General features: G+C 38.8%; 1 protein-coding gene across 1 annotated transcript; it reads left to right on the top strand.

Moving 5' to 3' along the window:
• The first annotated feature begins 690 nt into the window (after window positions 1-690).
• Window positions 691-18,201, top strand: LPAR4 (lysophosphatidic acid receptor 4). Its single transcript, XM_063433353.1, has 2 exons — window positions 691-1,120; window positions 16,735-18,201. Exon 2 carries the CDS (start codon window positions 16,884-16,886, stop codon window positions 17,931-17,933), a length of 1,050 nt encoding a protein of 349 aa, XP_063289423.1. The 5' UTR covers window positions 691-1,120; window positions 16,735-16,883; the 3' UTR covers window positions 17,934-18,201.
• Window positions 18,202-18,499: the final 298 nt, after the last annotated feature.

Below are 18,499 nucleotides of genomic sequence, written 5' to 3'. Positions count from 1 at the left end.
ATAGAACATGGAGGGTGGGATTTGTTGGCTTTTAAATTATTTTCAAAAGCAAATTGAACTAATTCAGTAATTGTTTGCTTAGTCCTTTCATGGGAACCTACAATTACTAAGAGAAATGTGATTATAATTTATTTTACTATTGGCTTTAAATTAACACATTTTCAATGTATCATTGTATCTTTTCCTTAGAAAGCATCAATCTGGACAGTTCACCTTTTTAGTATTCTGGGCTTTTGGTAATAGAGACCAGCTGGCCTATACCCAGACAAATTTGTATTCCACCCAAGGACAAGTCAGAATAGCCAATTAACTAGGCTGGCATATTCTGGGTACAACTTTTACCTAACAAAGCCGCTCAGAATTTAGGCAAAAGGTCGCTACAGTTAGTTGGGAAGTGGATTTGCAAAAAAAAAAAAAAGCCCCAAATAAGGGGATTTTTTTTTTTTTAAACAAAGCATCTAAGCAGTTTCACATCATTATATAATTAACCAACTGCAGTCCTTTGCATTTGGGGGGGGGGGGTAATAGGTGTTGGAGTCCAGTATAGAGGGACTTTATTCCACAGAGGCAGCCTTAACACATGCTAATTCTAATTGGGTGGAGGGCGATTCTTCCCCCCTCCCAACACAACACAAAGCTCTTTATAAAGTGTATAAAGTCTGTGACTGGGTTTTCAATAATGGCAAAGCACAGGAGACTGGGAGGGCTTCCCATTCTAATAATACTCCTCCTCATCCAATAGAAAGCATTTCCTATTGAGACCCCCAAAGGTCCTCTTCTCAGATCCAGCCCAGATATTAGGCTTTTTCTATGAGGTTTCTTTTCCTGCCCCCCTCTTCTCCCTCCTTCCCTCACTCACACACACACACACACACACACTCTCTCTCTCTCTCTCTCTCTCTCTCTCTAGGGCATGCTGCTTGCTATAGGCAGGTTGGAGTTCGTTTAACAAAAGGGTACTGGTGATAACAGCTGCTGGCTTCAGATCCTCAGGATTAACTCCATTCGGCAATATAATAAAGTGGACAACTCTGCTTTAACGTAATATTTTTCCAAGGATGGATGTACAGATGGGTCCTCTATGACAACCGTTATGTTCTTTAAGACTCCCTAAATCAGAGTGAGTATTCGGTCTCCCAGCCGTTAGAGTCTTCAAAATATAAACAAGCAATGAAATGTGTCCGGTGTGCATTTGTATTTATTGTGTGTGTGTGTGCTTTGATGTTTGTGATATTTTGTATATTGTAGCAACTCTTCAGTCAGTTGGATAGCTTTGTTTTTTTATTTAGTTATACAATATAAACTTTGTAATGTTTTTAAGGGAACCCATATCTTAATGTTTCATGTTGAACCGTTTGGATACACAGTTCAATACATTGTTTATTTTCCTTAAGATGTGTATTGTTACTTTGATTTGATATTGTATATTTTATTTTTGTTTGCTTCATACTGCTTGTAAAGCTGGCAGTGATTTTGTGTAGGATGTGAGTCATAGAACAGCCAGGGAAACGGATTGCTTTGTTAATGTGTCATTTTGGATCAATACTCTGGTTAAAAGCCAATCAAGTATAATCTATTGTGCCCTGGATGCAATTTTGCTAGTATTCCATTGGGAAATCCAAGGACAAAATCCCCTATTGTACATTATCACCAATTGTGTGTGTGTGTGTGTGTGTGTGTGTGTGTGTGTGTGTGTGTGTGTGTGTAATCAGCATATAGAGCTACATTTAATCTTTCATTAATAGTGCCAGTCAATGTAAGCAATATGCCCAAGAATTGAGAGATTACAATAATTGGCTAATACCCTGACTCCTAAAAAGTATTGGCTGTTCCATCAACTGACACATCAAACCCTAAACATGGTATGTTAAACTTTGCAATCTATTCCTGATTACTGTCTTTAAGCACTGTAACCTTACATCTGTAATCCACTGGATGAATGTGCTATATTCTATTTTTAAATGAGCCCCAACACTCCACTACAGTTTAACCCATTTAATTGACAGTGCTTAGAACTCTGTCTCTAATTACAAGTTCCATCTCTCTATGTTATGGTGGTTACCGTTATTTAGTGACGTGGTTTTTGTGTTGTGTGGGTTGTAATATATATTTTATTTTTTATTTTATTTTTTTACTTTTTGTTTTTAAATTATGTTCTTAAATATTTTTATACTTGTGGACATACTTGTGCATATCCAGCTATATTTGATTGGGCGTGACCTTGAGCTTTTAAAATGAACTGTGAACTTTAATGCAGATGTTTTGGAGGATGGAAAGCAGTGTATTGTAAACATCAGGAGGGATGAGAAATGTGAGTTGGAGGAGGGGTGGAAAAAAAAGGAGGGGGGTCTTGGATTTAATGAGTGTCAGACATAATAGCAGCAGGGACTGTGCTTCACAGTCAGGGCTGGAGGAATTCATGGACCCTCAGTTTCCACCTCACATGGTCACAATGTTAACTCTTTGAGTCACATGCCCAGACAGACACAAAAATGGCTTAATCGTTTGGAGGGGATATAGAGATATTATTTATATATATATATATATATATATATATATATATATTTTATTATTTTTGGTTGTTTTCCTACTAAATGTCAGGTCCAATTCCCATAGTGGAATTGGCAAAATGAATATCCTTATTTTGCGTACCGTGGGTTGCCAGTGCCCAGAAAAAGGCTAGCACTGGGTCCCCTAACCTGTGGACCATTAGCACTCCTGAATCCCTTCTAGAAGTCGAGTATTGAACACCTTACCCCCTGCCACCAAGCACATATGTTGTATTTTAAGAAACTGAACTGTACAGTGAAATCTCTCTGACAGCATTGCTAGGTTGTTCATTCTTTCTTGGCTCATTGAAAATCTCTGATACGTTTTGAGAAACGTACTTCACAACTGGCAGTGAAACCGTGACATTTAAAGATTCTTAATGTCACAACAAAGTCAGTCAGGCTATTGCAACTTTCACTTGTTCACCTACCGAAGCAAATCCAAAGCTGTCCAGTTAGCAATCTGCCCATCAGGGTTGACTTCCTTATACAAGACAATGTGGTGCCAAAGGCGACTTACTTCGGCACTTGTAGCTGCAGCATTAAATTCTGTGTGCGCTATATTTGATTTATTTCCTTTTCACTTATTAATTTTGTGCCTCTAAGAATTTGGCACCCAGGGCAAATCCCTTGTGACCCCGCCCTTGTTACACCATTGCATAAAGGTCCAACATATTTTGCAGTGGCGTTCTATGGTATGCATGATTGTTTGGTGTTGTCCTATGAAAATACCTGTCCCTTTTTTAAGACATTGTATTAAGCATGGGGAGTAGGCTCTTTATGCTAGGGGCAGCCAGGTTCCTGGCTTCAAGAACTTGGAATTTTGTGTCACCCTGCTTGAGCTCAGGTGATGCCAAGCAAACTGACTGCTGCCCTTTGGGCGTTCTGAAATATATAGCTGGGGGTTACATGTTAATTACCGTACCTTTTTATTTTTAAGGAAGAAAAGGTCACATTCCTAAGTGCATGCCAGTCACTTTAATGGTATGTACTCCATATGCTTTTCAGTAACTGCACTTTGTGTGAACTATGAAATTCTTAGGGTAGAACACTGTCAACACTTTTCTTTAGGTATTTTATCCCTCAATATACATACTTTGCATTTTCTGTAATATTGTGTGCATATTAGGTGATCTACATATTGCCAGTTATTTGCATAATAAAATATTTGGTTAGAATATCTATTTTATAAGCTAAAAATTACTTTACGTGGCCACTACTCATATACGTGTGAAATATTCCTAATCTTCTGTAAATGACACTAATCTTGGGGTACCCGCGAGAATATTATTTACGGGGTGATCATCTAGTAATCGCAAATATATCTTTAGATTTTAGAGAATACATATAGTTTTACTTCCTAAAGTGGGAATGTCCAGTTTTGGAGATTGGAGTCTTGGCGATAATTTCCAATTTGTTTTTTGTCCAATAAATTTGCTTTGAATTCGTTACATAACTTACAGCTCACACTATAGCGAATAACACTGATCGTTGTTACATGAAAAGAAAAAGCTATATAAGGTTTTATACACATATGGCAAAGTTTTGAAGCACATCACTTCAAAACTCATGATCTAAATCAGCTGCCTAAAGCCTGGGGACATACGTTGTTCCTTAAGGGCGAAAGGACTAGTTTACCAATCAAATGATTCTTTAGTATCTCAGTCTTGTTGTCACTGTCAATGACAACCTTCCAGTATTGTTCATTCATGTCATTCCAATCTTTTGTACGTTTATAAAAAAATAAATAAAAAGGCAGTATGCTTCTCACAAGACGCATAAGGCCAAAAAAGCTAAACAGAAGATGTATTTGGTTTTTACTATGCATTTGGATTTTTCTAAAGTCTCAGTTTCAAATGTAGTGGATAATTTATACTGTCTTCTTATTGTGGTATCCATCAAAGAAGTTTTAAACTAAATGTATTGTTTCATTTCTAAAGAGGATATGTCACATTTTTAGACAGATATAGTTTTCAATATAGTTGATTTTAAAATCCTATATACACATACTATTGTCATCATTAAAGTACCCTTATGTCAATGGTTTAATAATGTTTTGAAATTGAGCATGTTCTTAAAAACCAGACCGGACACAATGCAAATCATTTACCTTCTTCATGATTCTTTGGCACTCTGAATTTGTTTGCAATTATGAAAAATTAAAGGGTTATATTGTACTAACAAATCATGCGAAAAAAAAGTTAATACAGGCAGAAAGCTTGACTCCGCTGGGCCAACAGAAGCTAGTGTTCTTGCATGTCAAATCTGTTGCAATGTAAAGTTCTACGGAATATGCTTGTATTGTGTAAATGATTTGCATGAAATGCCTTTTCTGTGCCCAGATTTTGAAGCTATTTGCAGAACAGCTCCCTTGATGCTTTGCAACCTTACAGCTGGTAAAGCCTCCTGGGGTCTGAAGTTCTAAAACAGCTGGAGATCTATAATTTGAATACCCTTGGGATAAGGTGTACCTTTCAATACTTTTTCCAGGCAATATTGCAGATCCCAACAGTCCCATTATAATAGCATTTTTTCCCTGATTTAACATAACCGAGCACTGGCTGGCACAAATTATTTTCTATCTAAAACTTTACATGGATTTATAGCCCAACATCACAACTGGCCAAAGATAGACGTTTGGGTAGAGTGACTGAGGGTGCAGCCTAGAGGTGGATTATTCATAAGCCCTTTTTAGTGACTTCACAGCCTATTCATAACTATTTCTGGACTTGAATGAGTAATTTAAATGAAAAATAATTTGCACAAACTACGTCTTCATAAACCATATACAGCACTTTAACCCCTTAAGGACACATGACATGTGTGACATGTCGTGATTCCCTTTTATTCCAGAAGTTTGGTCCTTAAGGGGTTAAAAACACATTGTGCTGTGAGCTCTTCACTAAGCAATTATGGAAAATGTTAGGCCAAATTATCAATATGGAGGGGGGGGGAGGGAGAATTATTCCACATTTTCCCAATTTTAATATTTTAGTCTAAACTCTGCAATACCTGGTTTAGTGAATACATACCCATGAGTTTAATGATTTTCTAAATATCAAAAACAGACACCAGAGTAGAAAAAAAAAATGTGTGGAAGATTGGTCTTCTAGAGAGACTGTTGATCCTAAAAGAGTTAGTCCAAAAACCATGACCACTTCAGAGATTTGAAGTGGTCATAGTGCCTGAAGTCTGTTTGTGCAGTGTTTTGCTATGATACGCAGCCAAAACAGAGTTTAACCCCTCGGCTGCCAGAGGTGTACAACAAGAGTTCCAGGCCAACGCTGCGGGCACAGTGTGCCATTCATTGGCTGAGCGTGTCCAGCTGATGCCTTTAGTCAATGGCTGGCAGAATTGGCGTAAATCTTGCTTTTGAGCAGAAAAGTAACATGATGAGACCTAGGTAAAAAAAAAAAGGGCAAACGATTTGCCATATTACCGCAAAACAGGGCCTGGGTACTCATGGCACCATCACTACTACAGCTGGCATAACATGCGAGGTTTGCATTAATGCATGTAAATCCTAAAAGTTGAATATAATCTGCACTAAATGCATAACATATGGAAATTGCATTTAAAGAAATCTGCTTTAACAAATCTATTTGATAACCGATGTCTGGGCTCTAATTAAATTAATTTCGAACTAATCTTTAGATACCATTTTTATAGGGGGCTAAAGATCTGAGACAATAATGAACATATGGCTTTGCAATGTATTGAGCCTAGACAAACACTGCTGGGCTGCATTGTTTGTGCTGAGGGGGGAACATGTGCTTCCCATCCCCCATAACCAAAGATCTGGTCAGAGCAAGACATCTCTGTGAAGATAATTAAGTGAATCCAAAACAGATCTTACTCTGCATTATACACTTGGTCAGGAAATGCCTTAAAGGGCTCACAGGATGTAGATGGTTAAAGACTGTAAATGTTCATCAGCTGAATTGGAGTCACTATTAAGGTATTTATTTGTTCCCTTTTGAAAATTATCTCCAATATTTATTTAATGCACATTTTCATTGTTTTAGCATCTGAGTGCTCAGTGGTACAGTAGGTGACCATCTATAATTTATTTAATCAAATAGTCTTATTCAAATCCATATAAGTATAAAGGTATATATATATTTTTTTGGTATTATAGAATATAAATTACATGGTCTCTGAGCTAACAATCTAGGGCGGAGATGGACAAAATGTAGATTCTCTACAATGATGTTTTGACACTAGAGGCTTGATAAATATCATAGAGAATATAGTTCTAGAACGGCTGAAGATTGCTTTTTGCTACCTCTAGTGTAATGATAATTAGAGAATTAGGCTTTCTAAGAAAATGCTGTTTTGGACTTTATTATTTCTTTTTTAATTTTCACAAACCATTTGATAATGCACTTTTGACAAAATATTTCTAATGATAATATAATAATGAAAAGATTTAACCATCATTTTTTTTTTTTTTTACTAGATTGCAAAGGGTCATTATGTTGTTAGCCACATTAACGGAGTTCATTTTCTTACTCTAGTGAGGATAAAACACTTGGTTCAGTATTCGAGAAATCTGATCTGTGACCAAGATGCTGAAGTTCTACTCACAGAGTTACTGAACCAGTGATTAGAAATGGTTTAATGCAGGTGAGATCTCGTGGTCTATATAAAGTGAAGCCAAAGTGGTGTAGAAAGAAATGGTGTGACTTTTATTCTGGAGTTTTATGATCAGGATATTAGAGTTGGGTTGCATTATACATGTGCTAAAATCAAAACCTAATGTTAAAATCTAGGGAATGGCTGAAAAGGGAAAGGGGAGGGAGTAGGGGAGCAAATGACCAGGGTCCAGGCCACTAGCATACAGCCTTATATCATTTATCAGCAAATTATACTTGCAGAAGGTTCACTAGAAGGCCTGTTGGAGTAAGGCAGCAAGCAGGATTTGTGCAGGACCTCTGCTAGCGCAGCACTGTGTGGGTTAGTGCAGAGGCTGGTGGTCTGGAATATCAGTGTTCTACAGGCCTTGGTTGGAATTATTTCCCAGTGGATTTCAGTATCTGGGGCAGACCAGGCTGCCAGACTGATGAGCATGTATGAATTCCCAGGAGGTAATTACTAGTGCCCGCAGGGTGTGATATGACTGCGTTCATGGTACATAACACACTCTGGTTGTCATTTGTGGCAGTGTGTGTCTAAATGTCTCGCACAGATCTCTTGGAGTGGGTCATCCTGCTGTGCGGATCTTATTTATATAGGATACAGGAAATCTATTCCTCCTAGTTTCATAGGCGTGCGCAGCCTATTGCATTAGGGTGTGCACCCTAAAGCACAAGCACACGCCGCATATATATGTGTATATATAGGAAACATGGGGGGATGGTTATGTGTATGTATGTATATATATATATATATATATATATATATATATATATACACATACACACACTGCTGTGTGTGTGTGTGTGTGTGTGTGTGCTGTTAGTGTGATGTGTGTGTGACGGTGCTGGTAGTGTGCTATGTGGGTGAGGGTGTTTGTGTGTGTGCGCGCTTGTGAGGGTGCTGTTAATGTACTGTGTGTGTGTGTGCGCGCTTGTGAGGGTGCTGTTAATGTACTGGTAGTGTGCTGTGTGTGTGTGTTTGTTAGGGTCCTGTTTGTGTTTGTGAGGGTACTGTTAGTGTGCTGTGTGTGTGAGGGTGCTGTTAGTGTGCTGTATGTGTGTGGGTGCTGTATGTGTGTGGGTGATTGTGGGGGTGGAGGTGGGGGTACATTACTTGCTATCCCCCCTCCCTTCTTACCTTTTGTAGGGAGGGGGGATCCTTGTTGCTGCTGATTCCATCCCTGGTGGTCCAGTGGAGAGTGAACTCTAGCCCCTCTGGGGCTAGAGTTCACTCTCGCGAGATTTGAGCGTTGCCGCGGCAACGCTCATATCTCGCGAGAGGAACCCGGCAGAGCTGCCGGCAATAGCTCCGCCGGGTCCTCTCCTGCCTCCCTCCCTGCATGTGGGTCAGTGAGGAGGGAGGCTGAGAGCAGAGCCGGCGCTCGGATAGCGCCGGCTCTGCATGAGCCGACAGGGGAGATCCTGAGCTCTCCCCTGCCGGTCTCAATATACATAGGCGTGCCGCGGGATTAGGGTGTGCCCAGGCACACCCGGCACACCCCGTGCGCACGCCTATGCCTAGTTCTCCTACATACACTGAACAAAATTATAAACTTTTTTGTTTTTGCCCCAATTTTTCATGAGCTGAACTCAAAGATCTAAGATTTTTTCTATGTACACAAAAGGCCTATTTCTCTCAAATATTGTTCACAAATCTGTCTAAATCTGTGTTAGTGAGCACTTCTCCTTTGCCGAGATAATCCATCCACTTCACAGGTGTGGCATATCGAGATTCTGATTAGACAGCATGATTATTGCACAGGTGTGCCTTAGGCTGGCCACAATAAAAGGCCATTCTAAAATGTGCAGTTTTACTGTATTGGTGGAATCATTGGGAGGGGGGGATCCGAAACCAGTCAGTGTCTTTCTCTTCAAGGTACTGATCGTGCAGTTCAGAATGCTAATTGTTTGATTCCAAGTTAAAAGTGGCAAACCGTATCCCTGGGCTCATTGTCGAGGATGTAGTCTGGATAATGGCAAACTATAACTGATATATGGAAACTTATTTGATGCTCTCTGCAAACCAGTACACCAATCAGGGAGGGTTATTTTTATTTTTTTATGAAGATGACCTGTAAATCTATAAAATATAATGATTTGGTATAAGTCCTAAAATTGCATGCATACCATCCACTACAGAGTTGGGCAGGCAAGGAAACGGACTGCTCAGATGGAATGGATTAAACTGCTAGCCACATTTGCAAATGTAGGACAGGTCGTTAGGATCTATTTTTGCTGGGACGGGACCTCAAAATGTGTAGATGCCTCAGCAGTTTTAGGGTTGTTGGCACTTATGAATTCTGGATGGTAGCCGAAATATTTAAAAATATTTCAGGGATTAAGACATGTCCAATGTCCAACCCAGTTCCTCTTATGTTGGAATATGGTGGTGTGTTGTCACAGCTGAAGAAAGTGTGTTGCTATTAGAAGACAAACTGCTTGACACGTGACATTGGGGAGGTGGCAGAGTAAGTGGGGGACGTGAGCTCTTGGTTACTAATTGAGGGAAATGCCTGTTCTCCGAAAGAAGGTTAGCAGAAAGATGAAGTTAAGCTGTGGCCTTTGCCATTATATAATGTTGTCTGTCATTCTTTGCTGTTGAGGTTATAGGGTCATAGCCCTAAGCAGCCATACACTTGTTTTATTTTGCGCATGTTGTCTGACCCTGTATGTATCGCAGTTCAGCAAGGTTGCTGCACCCCTTTTATTAGCCAGGATACAGCACAGGAAAATGTAAAGGCCAGCCAACGACATGCACACTGTCTGTCTTGCACAACAATATCCTGTAGCCTTGCTTTATGGCGCTTGTTTTCACAGCGCTTCACTAATACAGCGTTTTTCAGCTAAATTTTCTTTTGGGCTTGTGATATTACACACTTAATATAGTGCATATGTGTTTTATTTTTTTTTAGGTTTTTATATGTGCTAACAAGTTTAAATAAATAATTTGCTTCATATCGGTGGTCTGGATCCTAACCAGCGGTTTATTGTGACAATTGTTAACTTTTTTTTTTTTTTTACCAGAGAAGATAACCTTCACTGAAATAAACCGATGCAGGGTTTTATTGGTGTGAAGTTAACCACACTTTCCTTTTTAGTTATGCTGCAGCTATGAAACCTATATAGGAATTGCAAACCCATATGGTGGTGTTGACATATAGTGCTTCTTGTGACTCTAATTAAAGAAACATACCAAGTGCCCCGGTGCCCTGCTCTTGACCTTCAAATTTTAAGTAGACCTTCTTTTATTTTTTTAAAACGTTTGACTTCTTACCTTGCGTCTGCAGGGCGCTGCTCCCTGCGTTCTCTACTTCCAGCAGACAACCAGACGCTTTATGTCTGAGCTAAGCCCAGCAGTGCAGAGCTTAGGTCTGGACTCAAAGTAAGGTGCCAAATGTTTCTAATATGAAACTCCTGGCACCATAACCAATATTGACATGTAGTGGTTATGGTGCTCGCAGTGATTATGTTTAAATTAAACATATTAGACAAGGCTGCTATGCATTTCTAATATTGTATATAAAGAACATAATTCATAATACAGGTTTATAGCAACAATGTAAATTGGGGATCTCACATAGTGTTAACAGTTGTGTTTAATAATAGCACTGTGTGTGCGTGTTCTGATAATGGCTAACTGGAGAGCTGAAACCTTGCATGTAGGTTAACTGCCTTTCTACAGTGCCTTTGAAGGGATCCTATAGTTCCTGGAAAACAGTAGTTTTACTGGCAATATAGGGTTAATGGGTCCTGCCTCCCTCGGGGGGCCCCCCTCCCGCTTACCTGAATTCAGCGCTGGGTCAGGCTCCACCCGCGCTCCTCCCCCACCGACGTCAGCCGGCGTGGAGAACTAATGAGCATGCGTGGCAATGGCAGTGTGAGCATTATCTGACACTTGAGGTATGTAAAGACGTCCAGTGTCAGATAACGGACCAAAGGTCAGTTTGAATTCTGGAAGCGCCCCCAGTGGGCAGACTAAGAGCTGCAATGTAAACATGGCAGTTTCTCAATGTTTTGCATTGCAGCACTAGGTGCAAAAGGGTCACCGCACCCAGACTACTTCAGTTAGCTGAAGTGGTCTGGGCGCCTTCAGTGTCCCTTTAAGCCTAGTCCTTGCATTGTTTTGTTTTATTTTTGTTTTGTATTTCTTTTAGTAAATTTACAGTTCATGAAGTCCCCTATCATTTTTCCTTCGTAGACTGCATACTGACCTTGCATCCATTGATATCCCTAAAATAATTGTGTTTTTGCTATTTGGAAAGGTAGGAGGTACAAGCATGCATGTGGTAATCTGGGATGTGTGAACAACTATTTAACTCTTTCATGCTTTCAAACATGTACACAATTGCTAAGGTATGCAGCCATACTGTACACAGGATTTTAACCATTGCAAATTAAATTTGTTTATTGCAAATTAATTTCATTTGCAATGGCTGTCAGGACAGCAGAGCCTGTGTTGACATTATAGCGCTGACTCTGCTGAGCCCCCCACAGCTGCATGGGCCGGTGGGGAAAAGCTACCTATGTCCCTGTGCTCCCTTGTAGGTTTCACTTCTGGCTGGAAGTGGCTCTCTGCAAATGCTCATTTTCTGTCAGAAACCACAAAGGGACATGCAGAAGGGTCTCCACCTATCCTAGACCTCACTAGCAGCACACCAGGGAATGAGGAAGCACACCAATGAATGAGGATTAGAGACCACCTCACTGCAAAAAAATAAATAAAAGATGTGTAGGAGGGGGACACAGCTAATAAATATATATTAAATAAAATAAAAAAAAAGCTGTATTGTGTGCAGAAGCTGAGAAGAGAAATACAGCCTCTCAACACACAATCTACCCAGGAGTGTGAGGTGAGATGTGGCTTGGGGCGGGGCTGTTCTGAATTATATATATTTATTTTTATTTTATTTATTTTTTTAAGGTGGCTTTGTAATAAATTATGCAACTAAAATATAATTTAGAGCAAATCCAATGCTTACTTACACAGGCTGATTTCTACATTATTTTATTGTAGTCTAAAGACACATTACCGTGAGTATAATTACTGTGGAGATCTGTTCTACATTTAGACACGCCAACAATTTGGAGTTCCTAGAAAAGATTGACGTTAGAATAGAATGTGACCAAAATAAGGACTGTCTTTTTTTTTTTAATAGGGACAGTTGGGAGGTATGCCTTACTCCTAGGTTTACCACTTCTTAAAAACTAAACAACCCATGTACCCCACTACTAAAGTCAACCCTACTCTAACCCTAAACTCCGTCCTTGACACCCTGTACCCAGATTTAATCCCACTTTAACCCTAATCACCCCTCTCAAGCTTTTAGTCCAATAAATACTAAACACCCTATGTAATCTTACTTTGATGTAAGGCCCTCTCTAGCCTTAAACCACTTCAGCGATAATGTTAGAAATGTTTATCTTTTACCCACAATGCATTTACACAGCTGCATCTATTCAGACTCCAACACAATAAATGTGAAGCTACAATGTCCAGTGAATTCATTAAACTAACTTTTAAACATAAACACAAGCATGCCATAAATCGCAAACTTATAAACTGAAGGAACCGACTAAAATCTTGTATCGATACACTGAATTATAGTGCATAGTATAAAAAAAAAAAAAATTATGCTATGCTACAAATAAGCAGAAAAATTAAGGGGACTCTCCAGTGTCAGGAAAACAAACCCGTTTTCCTGGCACTAGGGAATCCTGGAGTGCTACGTCCCCCATCCCCTTCAGCTACTTGCCTGAATCTAGCGACGCTGTCCCTCAGCGCTGGGTCAGGCTCCGCCCATGCTCCTGACGTCAGCGGGGGAGACCGAAAGCACATGCGCGGCAATGGCCAAGCGTGCATTAGACCTTCCCATATGAAAACATTATTTAGTGCTTTCCTATGGGGAAAATCTGACGCTGGAGGTCCGTGAGGACATCCAACGTCAGATAAGCAACCAAAGGTCAATTTGATTTCCGGAAGCCTTCTATTGGTAGAATCTTGGAGGACAGACTTAGAGCTGCAATGTAAACATTGCATTTCAAAGGGAACTGCCATGTTTTACATTGCAGCACGAAGTGCAAAAGGGTCACAGCACCCAGACCACTTCAATCAGCTGATGCCTGGAGTGTCCCATTAATTATGTAGGGTCTGGTTGCCTGGAGTGTCCCTTTAGTTATGTAAAAACAAATGGTATACAATCCATTTCCTTCAGAATTCTGTGCTTACTGGCTCCTGACATGTAAATCCTGGCCTTCTTATGGAAAACATTTTAAAATACCTTATGCATTAACAGTTTAGAGTTAGAAAATCAGTTTCCAGGTCCGCACGCTCTATCCTGCAACAACATGGAGCAGACCACCAAGGAAATCAGATCCTGGCCAATAGTCTGAAAAATTAAAGTTTTACCATTATCTTTTTTGGCAGCAATACTAGCCTTCAGATAAGGAGGTGTTTGTGAGTTGCAGTGTTGGTTTCCACTGAATTCCTGTATTTAGTAGTTCAGCTCCATCTTTCTAAAAATACTTTAAGCTGGAATACAGGGTTTTATTTGACTTTGTTGGATACTTTTGAAGCATGTCTTTAAAGTTTGGATGCTATCCCCCTTCCCTAACTTCATCAGATTAGTCCTAACAATCATAGAGTTAATGTTCTAGACCAGGGATAGGCAACGTTCGGCACACCAGATGTTGTGAACTAAATATCTCATAATGCTGGTAAAGTTTCAGGGGAGATATAGTCCACGACATCAGGAGTGCAGAATGTTGCCATCTTCATAGTATTTTTATTGACTTATTTGTATTGCTTAATTTGCATCGGCTCACCTCTGGCTTAAAGGAACACTATAGGGACAGGAACACTAACGTGTATTACTGACCCTATAGTGTTAAAAAAGGTGGCTTGTTCACTTCCTCCCGCCTTTTAAAAGGTAAGAAAACGTAACTTATTTCAGTGCTGGCTGTGCCCCTGATCAGCTTGAATCAATGCATCATCTGTAGTTTTGACACCCTAGCCTAACCATTCTTTTATTCTCATTTGAGATGTGTGAAAACCTCTTTCCTACTCCATTAGAACAAGGTGTTTTAGAACCATGTAATGGATATTCCTAATATGGTAATTTAATCAACTTGATCTATCTGCATATCTTTGCTTCAGCAACATTTTTGCTGTTGCCAATTCTGTTGATTAGAGCTTATTCACAAAAAACCACCTGAAGATGAAAATATATATATAATGAAAGTTTCTAATGTTAGACAACTAGGCTATGTTATGGCCTTCATACAAGTAGTAAAGGCCAATCACTTAAAACCATTTAGCTTGTAGAATTCTTACATATATTTATAGTGCATTTTTTTTTTTTAAGTTAAATTACTGTAGGATGGAGATTCTATAGTGAAACTTTTATGCATGTCAAAGTAAGACCAAAATCAGGAACTTGCAACTAATATTATTGTTGCCATTATTTAATAGATTGAGTGTATCTATGTCTGTTAAAGGTACACCATAGGAACATGTATTCTAACCCTTTAGTTTTACCCTACCTCTTTAAGTGCCTGGGCCCCCCACTGTGTGGGTTTAAAAAAATAAGATTTACTTACCTTATTTCTTGTGGCACACTGGTCTTGTAACAGCTGCTCCCCTCCTTGGTTGAGCTAATCCGCCGTGATGATCTCAGCCAATCCAATGCTTCTCCCTAGGGAAACACTGGAAGGCTAATGCCCACGCGAAACTAAATGCTGGGCCTGTGCTAATCAAGATTGTAAAGAAATACTTTTTTTTTTTTTATTTTTTTTTTAACAGTACTTTTTACTCTACAATAAAAGTTGTTTTTGATTCATTTGCACATCTTGTAAAGAAGCCAATGTACAAGCTCGTGCAGATTTCAAAGTATAGAACATTTTAGAGCTTTTAACAAGAGTCTACTTTCATCCATTAAAGGCAGCCAAGAGCTATGTCCTACCCAACATCTAAATGCCTCTAATTTTTATATTAACCAGTGCTTAGATCACAGGAGTTTCAGTTTAATGTTCCCTGTTATTACGCAGCCATGGTCTACCCTTGTTTTATTTTTATCACACGTATGGTATTTTTGGTTCCAAATGTACATGTGCAGAAGACTTAATGTAAATACTAGTTGTTTTCTCTAGCAGGTTAACACAGTGGTTGCTGAACTGCAATTAGCGGTGTGCTGTGCTACAAAAAGAATATACATTTTAAACATGTCTATTTTTATCTTTCTTTCTCCCTTTTCCACACTCTTATACAGGGCAACTGAGTTCAGCAGTATTCCATGCTAAAATCATAGCTTTTACTGCACTTGTTGGTATAATTTTTCTAAGACTAGTGTCTAATTGTATTGTGAGTTTCGATTTCAAACTTCACCAGTGTTTAGGTGGTCTTTAGAGGTGTCTGCTGCCTTGTGGCACTTTTGTCATGTTGTGGTTTATTTTTTTTTTTTTTTTGTTTTTTGTTGAATGCATGTGTTATGACTTGGGGAGATTTATCAAGGCAACTGCTATTCTATAGTTACATAGCTGACAAGAGACTTGCGTCCATCAAATTCAGCCTTCAGCCTTCCTCACATTTGTTTTTTGCTGTTGATCCGAAATAAGGCTAAAAAAAAAAACCAGTTTGAAGCACTTACAACAAACTAGGAAAAAAATTCCTTCTTGACCCCATTCTAGAACAAAGTGGTAAATGTTGTCAAACATTCTATTTAGCAGTTTGCACAAGAATTTCACATTTTGCCACTTAATAAATCTCCTCTAGTTTTCAGATGGTTATTGGCTGGGTCAGATGAAATCTATAGGTGACTATAGAAGAGATAAGTATCTATGGCCCTTTTGAAAGGCGGACAGTAGCAGTTCCTATGACTGCTTAATTCCCCCATGCAGGTATTGTTATTTACACAGCACACACTCTTTACTCATCACACCACCAGCAGTGACATTGAAGTACTGCCTGACTATTTTGACAGTTGATGTGTTGTTGATGGGAAGTAAATGAAAAGTAAATTAACTTGTGACTATCGATCTGTCATGACTGATAAAACGCTCAGATTGAGCATTACTTGGTGTAAAAGCTGCTATATGTAACGTCTCTCTTAGCGCCTAAAATTTGAAATTCACTTTCGGATGTTTCCACAGCTTTGGGCTAGTGAGCAGTGCAGGAACATCTGCCTCCCAGGAACATCAGTGTTGGGCACTCAAGTGGAGCGAGGGAATACAGATTTCCTCTTGCTGTCCATCCAAGACTTATTTGCTATTTCTGCATATCCCTCTGGCAAAGTTATATTCTGTGTTAAAGTTCCAAGATGGACTCCCCCGCACAGCATTTTAGATTATTTTTTTTGTTTGCTTTTTGGGGGAGAATGGGGGGCGTTGTGTGATGATACATGTTCATTCAGAGTATAATTTTTGATGCTCTAAATTGCTTTTCCAGTAAAAAAATAAATATATAGCTTAAATTAAAAAAAAATCATAACTAATTTGTATTTATTTATTTTTTACATGTTTCTCACAATCTGCATTATTTTTTTTATTTATTTTAGGTGCCTGTGCTAAAAAAAGGTGAAACCCATGGAAAGAAATTCTGATTCCATAAAAAATACATGAAATGCACATACTAGTTTACATGGTTTCTAAATTATATGGATGTTAGAATCCATACTGGATTCAACAGAACAACCTAGAGCCTGGGATGGGAAACCATAGCAACAATTTATCCTGTCTCATTGATGACTCCTTTAAGTACAACCTCTACGGATCCGTGTACAGTGTGATATTTATCCTTGGCTTGATCACAAACTGTGCCTCCCTCTTTGTCTTCTGCTTCAGAATGAAGATGCACAATGAAACTGCCATCTACATGACCAACCTTGCTGTGTCTGACCTGCTTTTCGTATTCACTTTGCCATTTAAAATTTTTTATAATTTTAATCGCCACTGGCCTTTTGGAGATACCTTGTGTAAGATTTCAGGAACCGCATTCTTGACCAACATTTATGGAAGCATGCTCTTTCTAACCTGTATCAGCGTGGATCGTTTCTTGGCCATTGTCTACCCATTTCGATCGCGTACCATTCGGACAAGAAAAAACTCTGCAATTGTCTGTGCCAGTGTCTGGGCGATTGTGCTTAGTGGAGGAATTTCTGCATCACTTTTTTCCACCACCAACGTATCAAAATCTAGCACCACGTGTTTTGAAGGGTTTTCCAAAAGCATCTGGAAGACCTACCTGTCAAAAATCACAATATTCATTGAAGTAGTTGGATTTATAATTCCCTTGCTGTTGAACCTTACTTGTTCATCGTTGGTTTTGCGAACTCTTCGGAAGCCTGTGACCTTGTGCCAGATTGGAACCAACAAAGGGAAGGTTTTGAAAATGATAATTGTTCACGTGGCCATTTTTGTTGTGTGTTTTGTTCCCTACAATTCCATTCTTTTCTTGTATGCTTTGGTTCGCTCACAAGCCATTGCAAATTGTTCGGTTGAAAGATTTGCACGGACCATGTACCCCATTACCTTGTGTATTGCTACCATGAACTGCTGTTTCGACCCATTTGTTTATTACTTCACTTCAAAATCATTTCAAAAGTCCTTTAATATCAATCCCATAATAAAAATGGATACACTATTCAAGGTTGATTCTGCAGCAAAAATGGTTTTGCCAATAACACAAGAAGAGATCACTGAACAAATGAACATTAATAATGGAGAGCTGATGTCAGAGTCTAATTTCAAGGACTAAATATATTAGTTGCCTATAGGAAACTAAAATGGCTCTCACGAGTGAAGTAAGTTATGAGGAAAATTTGATGAGCTGGATATGGTCAGTATTCAAAGTGAAAAGTGTATTAAACCTAGATGTTTTAATTTAAATAGAGTAAAACCTATGTGTAGTACTGTGTTTATTGGTTCAGACAAATCTTTCATTTATTGTGTAAATATTATAAAATACTGTAGATATCTTGCTCGACTTTTGTCTGTGTTTTAGCATTCACATATTGTAAACTATATAAAAGCAGTTGGTGTGTATTTTTTTTTCTGAGAAAATATCAAAGTAAGATGAATATGCATTTAAAATTTTTAAATATTTCTGAGAATGTGGCTATGTATTTGTTTTTTTGTTTGTTTTTTTGGTCAGTAGTAATACGTTGAAGAAAACCACAAAATTTTAAAGTGACTTCATTTTCAGTGTTTAGCTCTAGATATTGTTAGCAATATATGCCTCTTTAAAAAAAAAACAACAAAGAGGGTTATTCATTAAAAACAGTAAATTTTAGTATCTGTATAAACTTCTAATTATAGGCCAGA

This window comes from Pelobates fuscus, chromosome 9, assembly GCF_036172605.1.
Source record: "Pelobates fuscus isolate aPelFus1 chromosome 9, aPelFus1.pri, whole genome shotgun sequence".
NCBI lineage: Eukaryota > Metazoa > Chordata > Amphibia > Anura > Pelobatidae > Pelobates > Pelobates fuscus.
Note: the sequence above shows the minus strand (reverse complement) of the source record. Positions and strands in the feature narration are given on the sequence as shown.

Bases quoted from the DNA above. Each gene is read 5' to 3' on its own strand.
- LPAR4 (XM_063433353.1), top strand. From the start codon at position 16,884: ATGGGAAACCATAGCAACAATTTATCCTGTCTCATTGATGACTCCTTT.